Source organism: Macaca fascicularis, chromosome 19 (assembly GCF_037993035.2).
Source record: "Macaca fascicularis isolate 582-1 chromosome 19, T2T-MFA8v1.1".
Classification (NCBI taxonomy): domain Eukaryota; kingdom Metazoa; phylum Chordata; class Mammalia; order Primates; family Cercopithecidae; genus Macaca; species Macaca fascicularis.
The window spans coordinates 40155860-40178688 of record NC_088393.1 but is presented as its reverse complement, the minus strand read 5'-3'; the positions used below and the strand labels follow the sequence as shown (position 1 = coordinate 40178688).

Sequence of the window (22829 nt, the reverse complement as noted above, 5' to 3'; positions counted from 1 at the left end):
TGGGAGGCCAGGGCGGGAGGATCTCTTGAGCCCAGGAGTCTGAGACAGAGAAGCTCCAAAATTTCTTCAGGGAACTACAAAACATGACATAGTGGATTTGAAAAAGAAACAAATAGAATTTTTATAACTGAAACACACAATAGCCAAAATTAAGAATTCTTACTCTTAAAGATGTTCTGTTTATATATATATTATATGTATATATATTTATATAAGTAAATATTAGTATTTATATATAAATATTTTTATATATATATATCTATATATGAGGATAATAAGATGGAGAGAGACTTGCAATCAGGAGGACTGCTTTAGATACAGTATTCAAGGGAGGCCCCTGAGGAGGAGATGGTTGATTCCAGGCAGGATGCCTGAGAAGCAAGAAGAAAGTAAAATGAAAGTAAATGGTAGTGGTAAATATATAGATAAATGTAATGAACATTGAGTCTTTAAAATGGTAATATCTTTGGGGATTTAAGAATACATAAAATTAAAAGGCACAACAATAACAACATATAATCAGGCACAAGGCACATGGAGTTTGTGTTCTAAAGTCTTTATATCATTCAGAAGAGGATAAAAGTGTTGACTAATTTTATAATTTGAAAATATGCATGATGAAATTTCTGGAAACAATGTATATAACTTTTAAACTAGTATGGGGATAAAAAGAATCATTAAAAAATAATCCAAATAAGAGCAGGAAAATGAAAGGTAGGCAAGGGGAGAATAGAAAACAAAAAGTAAAACGTTAGATTACAAAAAGTAAAAAGTAGATTTAAAACCAAACATACCAGTAGTAGATACACTAAATGGACAAAATACTGGAGTTAAAAGACAAAGAATGTCACTGTGTAAACTAAAGCACAGCTGTGTTGTCTTTAAGATGTATGTCCCAAGCATAAGGATAGAGAAAGGTCAAAAGTAAAAGGGCAGGAAAAACAGTACTTCTCAAATATAAACCAAAACTGAGATGGTAAATCTTAATCTCTAACAAGGTAGATGTTAGTGTAAAAAATACTACTTAGGCCAGGCATGACGGCTCAGCCCAGAGGTTCAAGACCAGCCTGGGTAACATAGGGAGACCTTGTCTCTGCAAAAAATTTAAAAATTAACTGGGTGTGATGGCTCACTGTCTGTCATCCTGGTTACTCAGGAGGCTGAGGCAGGAGGATGACTTGAGCCCAGGAGTTTGAAGCTGCACTGAGCAGTGATCACACCACTGCACTCTAGCCTGGGCAACAGAGTGAGACCCTGTCTCAAACAGAACAAACAAAACAAAAATGCTAAGCAAAGAGGATGATTCATAAAGATAAAAGGCTCAACTTACCAAGTAGAATTCATACAAATTTAAATTTGTGTGCACCTAGAAATAATTTATGTCAATACATTTGAAAATTTAGATGAAATAGTCAAATTCTTGAAAACTTACCTTAAAACTGACTCAAAAAGAAAAAGAATACCTGAATAGTCATGTAATCATTAAAAGAATTGAATTAAAAAATCTTCCCTTGAAAACTCCGGGCCTAGATACCTTCACTAGAGAGTTCTAAAAATATTCAAGGAAGAAATAATTTCAGTCTTACATAAACCTTTCTAGAAACAGAAAAAGAATTAATGCTCCTTAATCTAATGAGGTTAGTATAACCTTGATACCAAAACCCAACAGTGATAGTATAAGAAAAGAAAATTGGCTGGGCGCGGTGGCTCAAGCCTGTAATCCCAGCACTTTGGGAGGCCGAGACGGGCGGATCACGAGGTCAGGAGATCGAGACCATCCTGGCTAACACGGTGAAACCCCGTCTCTATTAAGAAATACAAAAAACTAGCCGGGCGAGGTGGCGGGCGCCTGTAGTCCCAGCTACTCGGGAGGCTGAGGCCGGAGAATGGCGTAAACCCGGGAGGCGGAGCTTGCAGTGAGCTGAGATCCGGCCACTGCACTCCAGCCTGGGTGACAGAGCGAGACTCCGTCTCAAAAAAAAAAAAAAAAAAAAAAGAAAAAATTGCTTTTCATTTCACTTATGAATGTAGATGTAAAACTTCTATTAAATTCTAACATTCTAAAGTTCTGTTAAAAAATAAAACTACAAAAAAGATCACACCAATTGGTGAAATGCCGAAAGCTTTCCTATTGAGATTGGAAACAATACAGGGTTGTCCTCTGACAACATGAACAGCACTGGCTACCGAGTGGTAACTGACACACGTGGCATGAAAAACTTAGAAGGTTTGGAAAAAGGGAAAACAATAGTGTCATTATTCATAAATGATATAATTCTATCTGTAGAAAACAAATCTACAAATCATTAAAAATAGTAAGAGATTTTAGCAAAGTTGTTCAAAACAGAAAATTTATAAAAATTAATTGTATTTCTTTGTAGGAAAAAAACGTGTAGAAAATTGTATTTGGGGCTGAGCACGGTGGCTCATGCCTGTAATCCCAGCACTTTGGGAGGCCGAGGCAGGCGGATCATGAGGTCAAGAGATCGAGACTATCTTGGCCAACATGGTGAAACCCTGTCTCTACTTAAAATACAAAAATTAGCTGGGGGTGGTGGCGCAGACCTGTAATCCCAGCTACTTGGGAGGCTGAGGCAGGAGAACCGCTTGAACCTGGGAGGCGGAGGTTGCAGTGAGCGGAGATCGTGGCACTGCACTGCAGCCCAGCAACAGAGCGAGACTCCATTTCAAAAAAAAAAAAGATATTTTGAAAACTAAGGTAATGATAGGCTATCATGATGAGAAAAAATTTTTTTAATGAAAAAGAAGGAAGGAAGGAAGGAACCGTTGACAAAGCTTCACAAATAGGTGTGAAAAGATTTACAGTACTTCTGTTGGGAAAATTATGAAACTTCGTTGATTACATGATTTCACTTGGTGAAGAATTCCAAGCTGACAGATTTTTGGTAGTTTGTGGGGTTTTTTTCCATTCAGTTTTAAAGATGCTGGCTGTTCACAGGCTTTTGGCTTGCATCGTTTATGATGAAAATCTGCTGTCACGGTTATCTGTATTCTTCTGAAGATAACGTTTCTCTGAGGCTGCTTTTAAGAATTTTTCATTGTCCCTGGTTTTCAGCATTTTAACGGGGATATGTCTTAGCATGGTTTCTTTCTTTCTTTCAGACCCTTTTTTACACAGGGTCTGGCTCTGTTGGACAGGTTAGAGTGCAGTGGTGTGATCACTGCTTGCCCCAGCCTCGACCTCCTGGGCTCAAGTGATCCTCCTGCCTCAGCCTCTCAAGTAGCTGGGACTACAGGCATGTGCCACTGCTCCCCGCTAATTTTTAAATTTTTTTGTAGAGACAGAGTCTCATTATGTTGCCCAGGCTGGTCTCAAACTCCTGGCCTTGAGGGAGCCTCCTGCCTTGGCCTCCTGAAGTGCTGGGATTACAGTGGGGGGCTCCACACCCAGGCAGCATGGTTTCTTTACTCTCCATGAAGTTCATTCAGCTTCTTGGGGCTATCAGTGTTTATTTTTCATCAAGTTTGGAAATCTTTCTTTTGGCTATTATTTCTTGAACGTTCTCTTCTGTTTTTCCCTCTTACCTCTCCTGGACCGCTTGATGTTGTCCTGTTGATTGTTCTGTTCACTTTTTGCCCACACTTGTTTCTCTCTGGGCTTCAATCAGACAGTGTCTATTACTATGTCTTCAATTTCACAAATCTTGTATCCTTCTACAATCTAATCTGCTGTTAGTCCCATCCAATATATTGTTCACTTCGCGTAATGATTTTTCCCATCTCTGTAAGAAAGATCCATTTGAGTCTTTTTTTGTATTCTCCATCTCTGTCCCCAGCATGCTGTTTTTCTCTTCTTTCTCAAATGTAGGAGCATGTTTTTCTAAAAACGTTTGTTTGCCAATGCCATCATCTCTTTCACTTCCGGATCTGTTCTGTTGATTTTTTTTCCCTCTTGATCATGGATCGTATTTTATTGCCTATTCTTATGCTTGATTGGGTGCTAGATGGTGTAGATTTTATGTTGCAGGATGTTAGACTTATTGCATTGCTTTAAATAGTGTTAGATTTCATTCTGGTGCACACTTAAGCCACTAGATAATTGTTGGATTCTTTATTTTTTTACTTTCTTTTCTTTTTTTTCTTTTTCAATTTTTTTTTTTTTGTAGAAACAGGGTCTTGTTATGTTGCCCAGGCTGGTCTTGAGGTCCTGGGCTTGAGCAGTCCTCCCACCTCAGCCTCCCAAAGTGCTAGGATTACAGGCGTGAGCCACTGCACGTGGCTAAGCTGGATTCTTTCAAAGCTGACTTTTGTTAGGGTAGGCCCAAAGCAACCTCTAGTCTAGGGCTAAGTTAGCCCCACTACTAAGACAGTAACACTCCTTTAAGGATTCTATCCAATAGCTCTTTTATTATAAGGTCTTTCCATTCTGACTGGTGGGTGCATGAACTATTTCCCATTATTTGTGTGTGTCAGAAATTGTTCTGCCTACTGTTTGTAGTGTTTCTTTCTTCGGCTTTAGGCAGTTTCCTCTTACACACGGACAGATCAGTACCCAGCCAAAGACCCCTCAAGATCTCCAGAACCCTTTCTCCCTCTGTGAAATGCCCTCTGCCCTGCCCTGGAGATTCCAGCTGCCTTGACCTCCCTGCTCTTGGATCGCTGGCTCCTGGGCTCAGCAGGTGTCTGCCAGACAGGAAGGTGAAGGGAGCAGTTGCAGCACTCACCTTGTTTTCCCTTCCCTTCGGGATCACAGTCCTGCCTCGCCTGTTGTCCAAAGTCTGAAAACTGTGGTTTCTTCTGTTTGGCCTGGTTTTCTAGCTGAGGGGTAAATCTGGTCTCTGTAACTCTATCTTGGCTGCAAGCAGAAGCCTTGGTATTTTCAACATCCTTCTTTAACCTTTTATCGTTCATCCAGTTCAACAATTTATCCAATAAAATAATAGTTAAGTAAATTTTCAGTGAAAGAAATGAATCCTGGATTTTGTATGTTTTACAGTTATAGTTGACAAACCTTAAAATCATACATTGTTGTGTATTCCTGCTGTGCTGGTAGAGGATGCAGCCCCTATCCCCAGTTACTCTCTATGCAAATTCGGTAACACCCATCTGCCTCATTGTGTGACTGCCCCATTTTAGCTTCATTGTGCTGAATACAAGCCTGTAATGTTTTTGTCCTTCAGCCAGTTACAGAAGGGTGTTCAACAAAATAAGTGCCACTTTGTTCTTTGTTTCTTTTGTCTTAAAAACATGTATTTATAATTACATTATTATGGAAAAAATTGTTTTAGCAGTTTTTTTTTTTTAATCTGGCATTTATAACCATGTAAAAAATAGAGCTATCTTAGATTTTTTTGGAAGGAATAGCGTGTACACACACACACACACACACACACACAGAGACAGAAAGAGAGACAGAGAGAGACAGAGACATAAGCGAAAACCATGGGAGAAAAAGAGGTTAGGTTAGATCATCACCATCAAAGAAGTGTGTGGCCAGGTGTGGTGGCTCATGCTTGTAATCCCAGCTCTTTGGAAAGCTAAGGCAGGAGGATCACTTGAGCCCAAGAGTTCGAAACCAGCCTGGGCAACATAGTGACACTTCATCTTTACAAAAAATACAAAAATTAGCCAGCCATTGTGTGTGCCTGTGGTCTCAGCAACTTGGTAGGCTGAGGTAGGAGGATCGCTTGAGTCCAGAAGTTCGAAGCTGCAGTGAGCCGTGATTGTGCCACTGCACTTCAGCCTGGGCAACAGAGTGAGACCCTGTCCCACACAGACACACACACAGTGTGTGCCCAGCCACGCCCTCTCTCCCGTGGTCTAGCAGCTTGGTCCCAGGTCCTCTAGGGCCCAGGATGGGGAGATGTTTCCACAGAGGCCTTCCAAGTGACCCACCCAGAGACTGGAGGGCTGGGCTATTATCACTCATCTGCCTCATTGTGTGACTGCCCCATTTTAGCTTCATTGTGCTGAATACAAGCCTGTAATGTTTTTGTCCTTCAGCCAGTTACAGAAGGAAGAAGAGAAAGAAAGGGCTGAGATGGAGGAGTTGATGGAGAAGCTGACAGTCCTGCAAGCGCAGAAGAAGAGCCTGCTGTTAGAGAAGAACAGCTTGACAGAGCAGAACAAAGCACTGGAAGCCGAACTTGAACGAGCACAGAAAATCAATAGGTTTGTATCTTTTTTTCCTTTAAGTTGCTTTTATTTTCAACAGTTAAAAAAGACAAATGGGCTGGGTGCAGTGGCTCACTCCTGTAATCCCAGCACTTTGGGAGGCTGAGGCAGGTGAATCATTTGAGGTCAGAAGTTCAAGACCAGCCTGGCCAGCATGGCAAAACCCCATCCCTACTAAAAATGCAAAAATTAGTCAGGCGGTAGTAGCATGCACCTGTAGTCCCAGCTACTCAGGAGGCTGAGGCAGGAGAATCGTTTGAGCCTGGGAGGCGGAGGTTGCGGGGAGGCGGAGGTTGCGGCGAGCCGAAATCACGCCACTGTAATCCAGCCTGGGCGACAGAGTGAGACCCTGTCTCAAAAAAGAAAAAAGACAAATGAAGAATATTCTATTTCATTTATTTTAATCTTTTTCTAATAGTCGCTATAAAACTTTTCTGTTTTGAAATTACTGGATATCAGACTATAATAAGTATTGTTTCTGTTAACCAGTGTTAACCAACATTTCTCAAGTCTATAATTCAAATATGGTTGAGAGTCATATGATAACCCTAAGACTCAAAGTTCTAGGAGCTCTTTCCTAACCATTTCCTAAAAGTCTACTTTGGAATTTCTGGATCTTTTTTTCAAAAGTGCCTTTTAGAACATGAGCCAGATAGTTAATAGAATAATACTTAATGAGCCTATGGGCCAGGTGCGGTGGCTCATGCCTGTAATCCCAGCACTTCGTGAGGATGAGATGGGCAGATCACTTGAGGTCAGGAGTTCAAGACCAGCCTGACCAACATAGAGAAACCCTGGCTACTTTAAAAAAAAATATATATATATATATATATGTATATATATATATATATATATATACACACACACACAGAAAATTAGCTGAGTGTGGTGGCACATGCCTCTAATCCCAACTACTCAGGAGGCTGAGGCATGAGAATCACTTGAACCTGGGAAGTGGAGATTACAGGGAGCCATGATCATGCCACTGCACTCCAGCCTGGGCCACAGAGCAAGACTGTGTCTCAAAAAAAAAAAAAAAAAGAGCCTATTCGTTGTTAGACATTTGGAACTCCTCTTATTAACTTAAGTTGGGCTCACCAGTTATGCTTGGTTTCAAATTCAGTTACTTCTTCTCACCTTGAAACTTAATAGAAGATTTAAGTTGCTGAAGAATAATATTGAAATGCTACCACATACTTGTCTTTTTTGTAATACGGTTATTCACCATGCCCTAGCCATGTAAACTAATGGGTTTTTATTCTACCATTTGGGGTAACTCTCTAGGAAATCTCAAAAGAAGATTGAGGTCCTCAAAAAGCAGGTGGAAAAAGCCATGGGGAATGAAATGTCTGCTCACCAGTACCTGGCAAACCTTGTTGGCCTGGCAGAAAATATAACCCAGGAACGTGACAGTCTTATGTGTTTGGTAAGTTTCCTGAAGGTTACATCAAATAAACTGCAAGTTAATACGCAAATGTGATTTTAAGAGTATTTTTAAAAATGATCTATTAAAAGCTTTATCCAGGCACTCCCTGACTTACGATGGAAGGTTTGACCTAGGAATTTTCGACTTCATGACGTATTTATTGGGAAGTAATCTTATTATAAATTGAGGAGCTACTTACAACTTATAATGAAGTTACCATTTATACTAAATGCCCATTGCTTTTACACCATTATAAAGTTGAAAAAATGTAGATTGAACCATCATAAGTTGGGAACCGTCTGCTGTAATGCCAGGATTAAATGCATTTTTGATATACAGTTTGTTCAACTTATGATGGGTTTATCAGGATGTAGCCCTGTTGTAAATCAAGAGCCATCTGTATTTTAAAATTTCAACTGTATTGCCCTGGCATGGTGCTGTGTGCCTGTAGTACCAGCTACTCAGGAAGCTGAGGCAGGAGGATCATTTGAGCCCAGAAATTCAAGACCAGCCTGGGTAACATAGTAAGATCCCATCTCTACCAAAAAAATTTAAAAATTAGCAGGTCGTGGTGGCATGCACCTGTAGTCTTAGCTACTCAGGAAGCTGAGGTAGGAGGTTCATTTGAGTGTGGGAGTTGAAGGCTGCAGTGAGCTATGACTGTACTACTGGACTGCAGCCTGGTAAACAGAGCAAGACCCTGTCCCTAAAAAAAAAAAAAAAAAAAAAAAGAAAGAAATGCTAATAAACCACTCTTGAGATACCATTCTCAAAAAATGTTACAAATCATTTTTTTCTTTTTAAACAATTCTTTTTATTAATGCATAATATTTTTACATTTAAAAAAATATTTTAAATATATTTACATACACATGGGGGAGGTACATGTGATATTTTGTAACGTGCATAGAATGTGTAACAATTAAGTCAGGTGTTTGGGCTATCCATCACCACAAGCATTTATCTTTTTTTTGAAGACGGAGTCTCACTCTGTTATCCAGGCTGGAGTGCAGTGGCATGATCTCAGCTCACTGCAACCTCTGCCTCCTGGGTTCAAGACTTTCTTGTGCCTCAGCCTCCCGAGTAGCTGGGATTACAGGCGCATGCCACCACACCTGGCTAAGTTTTGTATTTTTAGTAGAGACAAGGTTTTGCCACGTTGGCCAGGCTGGTCTTGAACTCCTGGCCTCAAGAGATCTGCCCACCTCGGCCTCCCAAAGTGCTGGAATTACAGGTGTGAGCCACCGCGCCTGGCTGAGCATTTATCATTTCTGTGTGTGGAGAATATTTCAAGTCCTCATTGCTAGCTATTTTGAAATATACAATACATTGTTGTTAACTTTAGTCAACCTACTCTGCTGTGGAACATTAGAACTTATTTCGTCTATCTAACTGTATGCTTATACCTATTAAGCAACCTCTCTTCATTCTGCCCCCTGCCCCCACAGCCCCCCACAAACACACCCAGAGCCGCATGCATCCTAGCCTCTGGTAGCTATCATTATAATCTCTACCTCCTTGAGGTCAACTTTTTTAGCCCCCACATATGAGTGAGTACATGCCATATTTATCTTTCTGGGTCTGCTTATTTTACTTAACATAATGGCCTCCAGTTCCATCCATGTTGCTGTAGATGACATGGTTTTGTTCTTTTATATGGCCAAATAATATTTCATTATGTAAATAGAGCATATTTTCTTTACTTAATTCCTTGCCTGTGAATAAATACCCAGTAGTTGGATTGCTCGATCGTTTGGTAATTGTTTTTAGTTTTTTGAGGAACCTCCATACTGTTTTCCATAATGGCTGTACTAATTTACATTCCCACCAACAGTGTATGAGGATCACTTGAGTCCAGGAGTTTGAGACCAGCATGGGCAAGATAGGGAGAACCTGTCTCTACAAATAATGAAAAACTTAGCCAGGCATAGTAGTGCATGCCTGTAGTTTCAGCTACTCAGTAGGCTGAGGAAGGAGCCTAGGAGGTCGATCATGCCACTGTACTCCAGCCTGGGTGATAGAACAAGACCCTGTCTCAATTTTTAAAAAGAAAAGAAAAAAAATTTCAGGACCCTCTAAATGTATTACGCGAAGGGGGAAGTTAAGCCCTGGAGACTGAGCGATGTAGCTTGTTTGCTATTCTGCTTCTTATAGATGAGTTCTCTTTCTCATTGCTGTTGTTTTGTAAATGACTAGGAGAGACCAGAGACCAGACCACCTCCTCCTTCGAGTCACTCATCTATAAAGATGAACAGCTCCCTTTATTGTTCTATACCTAAGACCAGATGGCACCCACAACCCCATGACTGTTACATCTTCAATGTGGAATGTTAAATATATCTTTCCTGAAAGAAAAAGACTGCCTCAACTAATTAGATTGTTGTAACTATGCATTCAGTCTTACATAGAAAGACACTGAAATTCTGTTAGGCTTTCCTGCATGTGGTCCTATTAGCAATCCCAAACTTGTACACTTCAGAACACAGACTTGTGTTCTTTGGAATCTACTTCCTGGGTGGCCTGTCGTCAAACTTTGTGCTTGAATAAACTCTCTTTAAACTGGATTCTAACCCTTTTGATTATTTTAGGTTGACATCAGCATCTGTTATTTTTTGTCTTTTTAATAATAGCCATTCTAACTAGAGTAAGATGATATCTCATTGTGGTTTTGATTTACATTTATCTGATGATTTGTGATGTTGAGCATTTTTTTCATATGCCTGTTGCCCATTTGTATGTCTTCTTTTGAGGAATGTCTATTTAGATCCTTTGCCACTTTTTAATGGAATTTGTTTGTTTGTTTGCTATTAAGAGTTGTGTTTCTTAAAAAAATGAGAGAGAGAGAGAGAGAGAAAATTGAGTTCCTTGTATATCCTGGGTATTAGTCTCTCGCTGAATGAATATTTTGCAAGTATTTTCTCTTATTCAACAGGTTGTCTCTTCATTCTATTGATTGTTTCCTTTGCTGTGCAGAAGCTTTTTAGTTTAATATAGTTCCATTTGTCTGTTTTTGTTTTTGTTGCCTGTGCTTTTGGGGTCTTAGCCATAAAATTTTTGCCTAAAGTCCTGGAGTGCTTCCTCTATGTTTTCTTCTAGTCGTTGTATAGTTTCAGGTTTTACATTTAAGTCTTTAATCCAGTGTGAGTGGATTTTTTGCATATGATGAGAAATAGAGATCTAGTTTCCTTTTTCTGTATATGGATGTCCAATTTTCCCAGCACCATGTATTGAAGAGGGTGTCCTTTCCCCAGTGTATGTTCTTGGTGCCTTTGTTGAAAAGCCGTTGGCAGTAAATATGTGGGTTTGTTTCTGGGTTCTCTATTCTGTTCCATTGGCCAATGTGTCTGATTTTGTACTGATACTGTGCTGTTTTGGTTACTATAGACTTGTAATATATTTTGAAGTCAGGTAGTGTAATACCTCCAGCTTTGTTCTTTTTGCTCCAAACTGGTTTGCCTTTTCAGGCTCCTTTTTGGTTCCATATGTGATAATGTAGGATTGTTCATTCTATTTCTGTGAAAATTGTCACTGATGTTTTGATAAGGATTGCACTGAATCTGCTGATTGCTCTGGGGAGTCTGGTCATTTCAATGATGTTAGTTCTTTGAATCCATGATCATGGGATGTTTTTCCATTAGTTTGAGTCAGCTTCATTGTCTTTCATCAGCGTTTGTAGTTTTCCTTGTAGAAATCTTTAACTTTCTTGGTTAAATTTATTTCTAGGTTTTTTTTTTTTTTTTTTTTTTGTAGCTATTATAAATGGGATTGCTTTCTTGGTTTCTTTTTCAGGGAGTTCATTATTGGTGTATCGAAACACTACTGACCTTTATACGTTGATTTTGTGTTCTGCAACTTTACTGAACTTTTTTTTTTATCAAATCTAAGAGTCGTTTGGTGAAGTCTTTAGTTTTTTCTAAATATGAGATCGTGTCATTGGCAAAGAGAAACAATTTGACTTCCTCTTTTCTAATTTGGATGACTTGTATTTCTTTCTCTTGCCTGACTGCTCTTGCTAGGACTTCCAGTACTGTGCTGACAAAGAGTGGTAAAAGTAGGCATCCTTAACTAGTTTCAGTTTTGAGAGGAAAGGCTTTTAGCTTTTCCCTACTTGGTATGATGTTAGCTGTGGGTTTGTCATATATGGCCTTTCATATGTTAGGTATGTTCCTTCTATGTCTAGTTTATTAAGTGTTTTTATCATGAAGGGATGTCGAATTTTTATCCGATTTTTTTCTGTGTCTGTTGGTGTGCTCATATGGTTTTTATCCTTCATTCTGCTGATGTGATCTATCATGTTTATTGATTTGTGTGTGTTGAACTGTCTTTGCATCTCTTGATCCCACTTGATCATGGCATACTATTTTTTTGATGTGCTGTTTAATTTGGTTCGCTAATATTTTGTTGAGGATTTTGCATCTGTGTTCATTAGGATATTGGCCTGTAATTTTCTTTTTTTATTGTGGCCTTGTCTGGTTTTGGTATCAGGGTATTACTGGCCTCAAAGAATTAGATAGAATTCCTTCCTCTTCAATTTTTTTGGAATAGTTTGAGGAGAATTTGTATTAGTTCTTCTTTGTAAGGTTTGTAGAATTTGGCAGAAAAACTATCTGGTCCTGGACTTTCTTTGTTGGGAAACTTTTTATTAATGATTCAATCTCATTATTTGTTATTGGTCTGTTCAAGTTTTCTTTTTCTTCCTAATTCAATCTTGATAGTGTTGTCAATGGGCCGGTTCAGGTTCTTGACTTCACTGCACAAAAGAATTTGAGAGCTAGTCCAAAGTAAGAGCGGGTGAAGAAGTCTATTGCAAAGCAAAAGTCACTCTGAGGGACAGCGGAAGAGACAGACCCTAATATTTTAAGGGAATGCCCTTTACAGGAGCTGTGCATGCATATTCATAAAGTATTGATGAGGTCAAGTGTGCAAAGGTGGACCTATGGTTGGTGCATGCACTCAGCATCTACATGCTCTAACGTGTATCATATGTATAATTAGCATTAAAACCTCCACCTAGGGTGTGTTTTTTACATTAAAATGAGGAAAAGGTCGCTGTAAGCTAAATTAAGCTAAATCTTGTGCCTAGCTGTGCATGCAGGACCCTGGAGAAGTCTTTAGCCCTGCCCAAGCAGGAATTGGTAGTTAATAGCTTCTTGGGCTTTTGGTGTTGATTGGCTGGAGATTGGGGAAGCTACATTATGATTAAGGGATTTTTGTTCTTTTTCCTAGGCCATATTGGGTATCAGGAACGTGTAACCACCTGGTAGTTGGCTGGGATCCTGTGGGACTACTTATCTCGCAAAAGAGTTAGGTGCTGACATACAAGAGTGCACATGAAAGGAGCCCACTGCGAAAGGAGCACGCGGGGCTTCACTAAAGAGGACAAGTCAGTACGGCCTCATAACTTTACTGATCCTGCCTCTGTAGGTTGTATGTTATCCAGCAGTATATCCATTTTCTCTAGGTTTTCAGTTTATTAGCAGTGGCTTTTCACTATGTTGCCCAGGCTGACCTTGGACGTCTGGATTCAAGCAATCCTCCTCCCTCAGCCTCCTGCGTCACTGGGACTATAAGAACATTTCACCCTGCCTCACTTAGTTCTGCTCTGATCTTTATTTTTTCTTTCTTTCTACTCATTTTGGGTTCTATTTGTTCTTGTTTATCTAGTTCCTTGAGGTACATCATTAGGTTTATTTGAAATATTTCCACTTTTGTGATGCGGGCATTTATTGCTATAAACTTCACTCTTAGCATTGCTTTTGCTGTATCCCATAGGCTTTGGTATGTTGTGTTTGGTATGTTGTGTTTCAGTTTTCATTTGTTTCAAGAAATTTTTGATAGCTTTCTTAATTTCTTCATTGACCCAATCATTGTTAAGGAACATGTTGTTTAATTTTCATATGTTTGTACAGTTTCCAAAGTTCCTCTTGTTATTGCTTTCTAGTTTTAGTCCACTATGGTCTGAGAAGATACTTGATATGATGTCAGTATTTTTAAATTTGTTGAGCTTGCTTTGTGGCCTAGCACACATTGTGTACTAGAGAATGTTGTATATGCTGATGAGAAGAATATGTATTCTGCAGTTATTGGATGAAATAAGTGTTTTGTAAATGTCTATTAGGTCATTTCGTCTAAAGTGCAGTTAAATTCAGTGTTTCTTTGTTAGTTTTCTGTCTCGGTGACCTGATTGCTGAGAGTAGGGTGGTGAAGTCCCCAACTATTATTGTATTGTAGTCTATCTCCCCTTTTAGATCTAATAATATTTGTTTTATATACCTGGATGCTGTGGTGTTGGGTGCATACGTGTTTAGAATGTGTCCTCTTATTGAATTTATCCCTTTATTATTATAATATGACTTTCTTTTCACAGTTTTTGACTTAAAGTTTGTTTTATTTGATGCAAGTATAGCTACTCCTGCTTGTTTTTGGTTTCCTTTTGCATGGAATATATTTTTCATCCCTTTACTTTTAGTCTGTATGGATCTTTATAAGTGAAACGTGTTTCTTGTAGGCAGCACATAGTTGGATCATGTTTAAAAAAATTTTTTTTTCTGATATCCATTCAGCCAGTCTGTATCTTTTAAGTGGAAATTTTAATTAATTTATATTTCAAGGTTACTATCGATATGCAAGGACTTATTCCTGTTATTTTGTTGATTGTTTTCTGGTTGTTTTGTGTATCATTTGTTCCTTTTATTTATCTCATTCTATAGTGGTAACATTTGCGTTCTTTTCTCTTCCTTGTTCGTGTGTGCTTGCTCTACCAGTTAGTTTTATCATTTCATGTGTTTTCATGATAGTAAGTATTGTCCTTTCAATTCCCGCTGTAGGACTCCCTTAAGCATTTCATGAAGGATGGGTCTAGTGGTGACAAATTCTCTCAGTGTTTGCTTATCTGTAAGTCTTTATTCCTTCTTCATTTATGAAGGATAACTTTACTTGGTATAGTATTCTTGGCTGGCTGACAGGTTTTTTTTTTTTTTCTTTTCTTTCATTCCTTTGAATATATCATCCCATTCTCTCCTGGCCTGTAAAGTTTCTTCTGAGAAATACACCATTAGCTGGGCACAGTGACTCACGCCTATAATCCCAGCACTTTGGGAGGCTGACACGGGCAGATCACCTGAGGTCAGGAGTTCAAGACCAGCCCGGCCAACATGGCAAAACCCTGTCTCCACTAAAAATGCAAAAATTAGATGGGCGTGGTGGTGCCTGCCTGTAATCCCAGCTACTTGAGGGGCTGAGGCCAGAGAATTGCTTGAACCTAGGAGGCGGAGGCTACAGTGAGCTGAGATTATGCCACTGCACTCCAGCCTGGGTGACAGAGCAAGACTCCATCTCAAAAAAAAAAGAAAAGAAAAAAGAAAAGACACATGCCATTAGTCTTATGACAGTTCCTCATATGTAACTAGACTTTACACACACACACACACACACACACACACACACACACACATATATTTAGAATTCTGTGTTTGGCTTTTGATGGTTTGACTGTAATATCATGGAGAGAAGACCTTTTTGGGAATATGAGCTTTGTGTGTCTGGATTTCTAAATCTCTTGCTAGACTTGGAAAGTTTTCAACTGTTACTTTGTTGAATAGGTATTTTTATGCCATTAAACTCCTTTTCACCCCTTGGAACATCAGAAGGCAGGCTTCATTTTTTGTTTAAATTCTTCTCTCTGTCCTTTGCTCCTTCTCTTTCTTTGTCTCTCTCTCTCTCTCTCTCTCTCAGTCTCTGTCTCTCTCTCCCTCTCTTTCATTTCACTGAGTATTTCAAAAGCAGAAGAAATTCTTTCTCTTCCTTGATCTAGTCTATTGTTGAAGCTCTCAATTGTATTGTTTATTTTATTCATTGAATTCTTCAGTTCCAGGATTTCTGTTTAGTTCTTTTTTATATCTATCTCTTTGGTGAAATCCTCATTTATATCCTAAATTGTTTTTCTGGTTTCTTTATAGTGTTTATTTGTGTTCTGTTGTATTTCAGTGAGCTTCTTTAATATCATTATTTTTAATTCTCCTTCAGGCATTTCATAAGTTTTTTGTTGTTGTTGTTGGAATCTGTTGTTGGAGAATTATTATATTCCTTTGGAGGTTTCATATTGCCTTGCTGTTTCATGTTTCTTATGTCCTTTCATTGATTTCTGCAAATCAAGTGTAACAGTCACTTCTTCTGATTTTTTGTATTGGCTTTCATAGCGGAAGCCTTTTCCTATAGATGTATCTATGGTGTTGGTTGGCTAAGCCACATTAGCTTTGATTCTGGATGTGTGCATACATGTCTTCATATGATTACCTCAGCTGGAAACAGTGTCAGTGGTGTCTGTAATGTCCTCAGTGGCTTAGTCTGCAGTTGTTAGTAGAGGCTGTGGTGAGGTTTTGCTGGGGATGGGACTCCAATTGGACCAGTCCTCTTGGGGGGTGAGCCAAGCACACCTGTCATGAGCCTGTGGGTAGTACATACAGGCACCAATGTTAGCAGGTCCAGGCACGTCGATTCTTGGGCCTCCAAGTTGCTTGCTTGGGTGCCTTAGTGGCAGCTATATGCCCAGTGGGTGGGCAATTCCTTGGGCCCCTGAGCAGGATGTATAGTGTGAGTGATGGTATTTGTGGATGTATAGTGGATGGTATTTGTGGATGCAGGATGTATAGTGTGAGTGGGGTCACACAGACTCCAGGGAGCACCCTGCACCAGTCTTAGGGCCTGCAGGGGTTGAGGGGCTCCCCTGGGGCTGGGATCACAGGAGTGTGCAGTGAGAATGTGGACCCCTGGGGATCTTTCACCCTTTCCCCGCACGGGGAAGCCTCTCCAGGCTCCCGACCAAGACCCATCCTGTCTGGGCTGTCATCTCCCTCTCCTTCAGTGCACAGTACTACCTTGGGCTTCCAGGTGGCTCTCACTATTGTTAGTAGTGGCTGCAGTGAGCTAAGCAGGCCCCCAGGTAGCATGTGCAGGTGGATACCAGGGATGGTGGTGGTGGTGGTGGGTGGACCCGTCCTCAGGCCCCCAGGAGGAAGGCTCAGATGCCAGAGGTGGTCAATGGAGCAGGGCAATCCCCAGACCTCTGGACAGTGTGTTTGGGTACCAGCAGCAGTTTTTCAGGGCCTGTTTCTGGGCCCCTGGTTATGTGCATGTGCACCCGGGCTGATTGACAATCTGAAGACATCCCCAGACCCCCAGATGGCATGCTTGGGCACTATGGGAGCAGTGCCAGGCAAGGTGGGCCTGTTCTCAGTTTCCTCAATGGTGTCCATAGGCATAGGCTGTGGTGGGTGAGGTGGGACAAGCCCTAGGCCTCCGGAAGGCATTCTGGGGTCATTATTAGGCCCTCTGCCAGTGTGTGTGTGTGTGTGTGTGTGTGTGTGTGTGTGTGTGCACGCCTGGGGCAACCAACATGGTGGGACAGTCCCCGCACGCTGTGGTGAAGAGGATGGGGTGATCCCCAGGCCCCAGGTGCTGTGCTTGGGTTGCTTTGGCAACGGAGGCATTGGGCAGGGGAAGCCTGTCCTCAGGGCACATGCACATGCGCAGGGCTCTGTGGCTGGAGTGGGTGGGGTTGCTGTTAGTGACAGGGGCCCCAGGCAGGCAGGTTTCAGGATCGGGGAGCACTTGCTTCAGCTCCCTTGCTCCCATGGGCAGCCTCTTCAGTGCACTGTATCACACTCTCCTGGGTATGCAGGACACTGTAGGGTAGAGTGCTGGGGACCTGCTGCCTCCCTGGGTCCACCTGGTACCTTGCCGCTGCAGCCCTCCGGGTACATGTGGGGGGATGTCCGTGGCGCCCCAGGGATGCGGAAGTGCCGGGGCTGCTGGGTCCCGGGACAGGATGCAGTCTGGTGGGGGCCGGACTCTCAAAATGATGCCACTGTGCTGCAGCTGCCCGGAGCCTGGGTCAGTGTGGGACCCAGCGTGAGCCCCCTCTCTGGAGCAGTGGGGTCACACAGACTCCAGGGGGCACCCTGCACCAGTCTCAGGGCCTGCAGGGGTTGAGGGGCTCCCCTGGGGCTGGGATCACAGGAGTGTGCAGTGAGAATGTGGACCCCTGGGGATCTTTCACCCTTTTCCCCGCACGGGGAAGCCTCTCCAGGCTCCCGACCAAGACCCATCCCATCTGGGCTGTCATCTCCCTCTCCTTCAGTGCGCGGGTGCTGCCCAGCCCTCCCCTGTCGAGTTCCCATGGTCTCTGTTAGATGTCCTCTGTGTGATGACTGACTCCTGTTTTGGTTCTCCTGTGTGGAGGAGTCCAACATCCTGTGCCTCCAGCCAGCCACCCTGAGCTTCCCTCCTGAAAACAGGTTTGTTTTTTTTTGAAATGGAGTCTCGCTCTGTCACCCAGGCTGGAGTGCAGTGGCACGATCTTGGCTCACTGCAACCTCCACCTCCTGGGTTCAAGCGATTCTCCTGCCTCAGCCTTCTGAGTAGCTGGGACTATAGGCATGTGCCACCATGCCCGGCTAATTTTTTGTATTTTAAGTAGAGATGGGATTTCACCGTGTTAGCCAGGATGGTCGTTCTCCTGACCTTGTGCGCCTCAGCCTCCCAAAGTTCTGGGATTGCAGGCGTGAGCTACCGCGCCCAGCTGAAAACAGTTTTTTAAATTACAGTAATTGCTGATAAGCGTGTGGTCAGTCTGGCCATATTTTACTGGTGACTTCTGAGTCCTTTCCAGAGCCTTCCAGAAAGCAGTTTGACTTTGACGCAGCATGGATGGAGCCTTGACGGCACTCAAGGTGTCTGGCCCAGTGCTGCCCCTCTGAAAGGCAGCTGAACCCTGATACTCTCTGAGTGCCCATTTTCCCTTCTGCTGTGTGTGCTGGCCTTCCTCACCGGGACATGGAGAGGGCGAGAGAAAACGTGCTGAAAAATCTAAAGGGCTGAACAAACCCTTTCACCTCCACATTTCCTGGGAACCTGCCCGCCACATGTCTTGAGGCCACTGTAAATGCGAAGCCGTCTTGTTTGCAGGGCAGGACATGCAGGGAATCCCGGTCCCTGGGGTGCAGGCCCCATGCCTCTCACATGGGCCAAGGAGTATCACAGGCTTCCGTGATGAAGTCAGGATCCTCCCAGACCCTCAGACACTCCCCTTTCGGCCCACAATATTTGTGGGCTCAGGATGGAAATACAAATGGAGGCCACTTACTGTCTCCAGATACTTAGAAGTTACTCGTTGAGCCAACAGACTGTTAGTAAATTGTGTTCCCTTCTCCTGCCTTGACCTTTATCATGGCCTGGCTGTCAAGTTTAGAGTCCTCAGGCCCCGCAGAGTCAAACTGGAAATGTAGGGTGTGGGAGAGCTGCTTTCTTCCATCCTGGCTTCACCTGTCACCACGGACTTTTCTGTCCAAGCAGACACCCGCTGTCCACGCAGGGAGATGCATGGTAGCTGCCAGGACATCTGGGCAGAGCGCTTGGTCTTGTGTAGCCATGTCTGGGGCGGACACATCCCTACGGCTTTGCAGGCCCCTTGACCCTGGGAGTGCCTAGGCCAGCCCCTCTAGCCAGGTCCAGGGGTGTTACTAGCTGCTCTGCCAGTCTCTGCCCTGTTCTAGGACTGAGCCCCCATGTACTCCTGCCCAACCCCGTCCTGGTCTCCAGGACCTCGTGAGAGCCTGAACCCCACCCTGTACATACACCGGCAGTGGGAGGACTCCACTCTGCCTTGGGAAGTTTCTGCTGATGTCCTCTGGCTACAAATCACTTTCAGTTTCCCCAAATTAGCTGGGCATGGTGGCGCGTGCCTGTAGTCCCAGCTACTCGGGAGGTTGAGTTGAGGCAGGAGAATCTCTTGAGCCCAGGAGGCAGAGGTTGCAGTGAGCTGAGATCACACCACTGCACTTCCAGGCTGGGCAACAGATTGAGACTTTGTCTCAAAAAACAAAAACAAAAACAAAAACAAAAAGCAAAAAAAAAAAAGATCACTTTCAGTTTCCCCAAGTATGACTGCACCATCTTGCATTTATCACATTTTTGTGGGAGACACGATAGTCTTAGATACTGAGAATTTTTTTTTTTTTTTGAGACAGAGTCTTGCTATGTTGCCCAGGCTGGAGTGCGGTGACGCGATCTCAGCTCACTGCAACCTCCGCCTCCTGGGTTCAAGCCATTCTCGTGCCTCAGCCTCTCAAGCAGCTGAGACTACAGGCGCACACCACCAAGCCTGGCCTGAGATCTTTTAAAATCCTGCTTCTAGGGTGGATTTTCCATGTGACCTGGAGCAATTACTCTGTGACTTAGCTTTCCTTCTGGAAAATCAAACTTGTCACCACTAGCCTACCTTGGAAAGAATGCTCAGCATTACTTATTTTACTTTAGCATCTGAAATAGTTAATTTATAGAATCTAGCAGGTCATGTCCAATCTGGATATTAGTTTAAAAATCATTTGACTTCAAATGATGTCATCCCTCCTGGATGTATTGCTTTTCATGTATGGCTTGGAGAAACGGCCTTGTGCATTCATATTACATTATCCTTAATTTTGGAATTGTTCTAATGAGTCAAGTTTTGAGTTGATTGGCATCTTGGCACTTATTCTTTGGATGCGATTGGAGGAAAGATAGATTCTATAAGAGTAGAGATGCGTTCTGCAAACCTTTGCAGCCCCTCCCACTCCCCTGGTCTGTGGGGCTGGAATTCTTCTCTTTTTATACCCAGCAGGGCACCCCCCATGCCCTGTTCCTGCCCATCCTCACCTGTTGGCCTGAGGCCCCGGCCCTCCCACAGTGGGCGGGGAAAGGGTTGAGGCAGGACAGGTGGCAGAATGAAGATTACTTGTGAGCAGTAGCAGTAACACTCTTTGCAAGATAATTATTTGTTATTTCAATGTTTCTGTAAAACTGAGAGCCCATTTATCACCCTTCTCCTTAGGCAAAATGTTTAGAAAGTGAGAAGGATGGAGTGCTCAACAAAGTCATCAAAAGCCACATTCGCCTGGGAAAGCTGGAGGAAAAAGTCAAGGTAAGTGGTTATTTGGCCTCGGAGATTTCATTTTCAGATGGGAATGCAGGTTCACTGCTGTGGATTTTTGTGTTTAAGAAAATGACACCTTTTGCACGTGCGTCAGTAACAGTCCACAGAGTAAAAGTATTGCAAAGTTTTGCTGACAGAATGGCACCTCTCACCTCATTCAATAAACTTTGGTTCATTCACACAATAAAATACTGCACAGCTGTTTAAGAATAAAGGATATGAAACAAAGCCCAGTGGCTAATGCTGTAATCTCAGTGACTCAGGAGGCCTAGCCAGGAGGATCACTTGAGGTCAGGAGTTTGAGACTAGTCTGGGTAACATAGCAAGACCCCAATCTCTATAAAAAATTTAAAAAGTTAGCCAGACATGGTGGTGCTTGCCTGTAGTCTCAGCTTAATTGAGCCCAGGAGTTCAAGGCTGCAGTGAGCCGAGGTCACACCACTATACTCCAGCCTGGCTGACAGAGTGAGACCCTGTCTCAAAAACAAACAAACAAAAACACCAATAAAAGGAGAGACAGGATCTCACTCTGTCATCCAGACTGGAGTGCAGTGAGCGACATGACGATGGCTCACTGCAGCCTTGAACTCCTGGGCTCAATGGATTCTCCTGCCTCAGCCTCTCAAGTTGCTGGGGCTACAGGCAAGCACCATGGTGTCTGGCTATTCTTTTTTTTTTTTTTTTTTTTTTTTGTATTTTTGTTTGTTTGTTTGTTTAGAGATGAGGTCTTGCTATGTTGCCCAGGGTGGTCTTGAACTTCTGAGCTCAAGTGATCTGCCTGACTCCGCCTCCCAAAGTGCTGGGATTACAGACATGAGCCACCTTACCTAGCAGGGACCCTGTCTCTTTAAGGGGAAAAAATAAAGGCTGAAAGGGAAGGGGATATGCCATGCTGTTGATGAAGGGACTCAGCATAGAAGTATTGAGTACTTTAAAATCCCCGTTGTGGGGTTTTTTCTTTTTCTTTCTTTTTTTCTAATTTTCCTGCTTTTTACTTGCAAAAGAGAAGGAGTGATCCTCGGAGTAGTTGGCCTTGCTTGGGGAATCCGTAGCGTTACCATTTATCTGAACAGGAATAGTAAAACCGGCTCACCCAGAGGAGACACCTGTGAGCAGGCCCCAAGGTAGACAGGCCAGGAACTCGGCGGGAGCGAAGAGAAAACGCTTGAGAAATCCAGAGGTGACATCTCAGGAAATCCCTGCAAAATATCACTCTTCAAAGGGCAGACATCACCTTGGAAGTCCGGGGCTGTGACGAGATCTGGGAACGGAGGGATGCAGGCAGAAGCCCCTCCGAACCAGGCTGAATTCAGCGAGTGGGAGATAGGGCTGCAAGGTGGAGGGTGGGGGGAACATGGGAAGCCTGGAAGGACACCCTGGCCCAACTGTCGCTCCCACCCTCCCAGGAACCTCCTCTCATCCCAGAGGAATTCAGAGTCCTCCGTATAAAAACAGTTTAAGGAAAAGGAAGAAAAATAGAGGCATAACTTCCCATTGACGAAAACTGCCGAAAACTTATCAGGAAAAGTGTTGCCGCAAAGATCAAAATGATACTCCAAAGTGAACTGCTAGGTAGCTGGCTAGAGAGCTGGGCACAGCTGCAGAGACAGGACTTCAGGAGGCAGTCAGAGCCAGGAAGACATGTCACAGAGCAGAGACACAGGACCTCAGGAAGAGGCAGCCAGGCCCAGGAGGGCGTGGGATGGAACTGACATGACCCAGGGAAGAAATAGAAGGGAAAGAGAAGCCATTTAAGAAATGCAGACTGAATTCTGTGGAGACAGACGCCGTAACAGAGCAATAAGGGATATGCAGCTAGAAACGAGACAGACAGGAAGGCGGGAATGGAGATGTGCAAAGGATTCGGTGGAAAGTGATGGAGATCTAAGAGATCTACTTGTAGAGCCTCCAAAGAAGAAACCAAAACAGTGGCTTATTCTGCTCTAAACTGTAACTCATAAAAACCTTTCTGAAATAAAAGAAGACTTGAATCTACGTCCTGAAAGGGCACATTATGTACCTAGGGAAAACTGACACAGAATGGACCCAGAAAATTGACACCAAGACGTACGACTTTAAGATGAAACGGCCAGGCGCAGTGGCTCATGCCTGTAATCCAAGCCCTTTGGGAGGCCAAGGCAGGCAGATCCCTTGAGTCCAGAGTTTGAGACCAGCCTGGGCAACATAGGGAGACCCCAGTCTCTACAAAAAATACGGCAATTAGCCAGGCTTGGTGGTACATGCCTGTAGTCCCAGCTACTCGGGAGGCTGAGGTGGAAGGATTGATTGAGCCCAGGA

At 42.9% G+C, this 22829-nt stretch overlaps 1 protein-coding gene across 10 annotated transcripts in view; it reads left to right on the top strand.

The window, feature by feature from the left end:
• Positions 1–22829, top strand: part of CEP89 (centrosomal protein 89) — a 106742-nt gene that overhangs the window by 66317 nt on the left and 17596 nt on the right. For 9 of the 10 annotated variants that reach the window (XR_010583581.1, XR_012427414.1, XR_010583580.2 and 6 more), the window contains 3 exons: positions 5965–6132; positions 7420–7561; positions 20430–20519. Coding sequence is in view for 3 of the 10 variants with exons in the window: in XM_065536367.2 (XP_065392439.1) it covers positions 5965–6132; positions 7420–7561; positions 20430–20519 (400 nt within the window). In the remaining 7 variants the exon portion in view is untranslated. Of the gene's footprint in view, positions 1–5141; positions 5236–5964; positions 6133–7419; positions 7562–20429; positions 20520–22829 lie in introns of those variants that run through there. The other variant, XM_074023071.1, reaches the window with a different exon arrangement.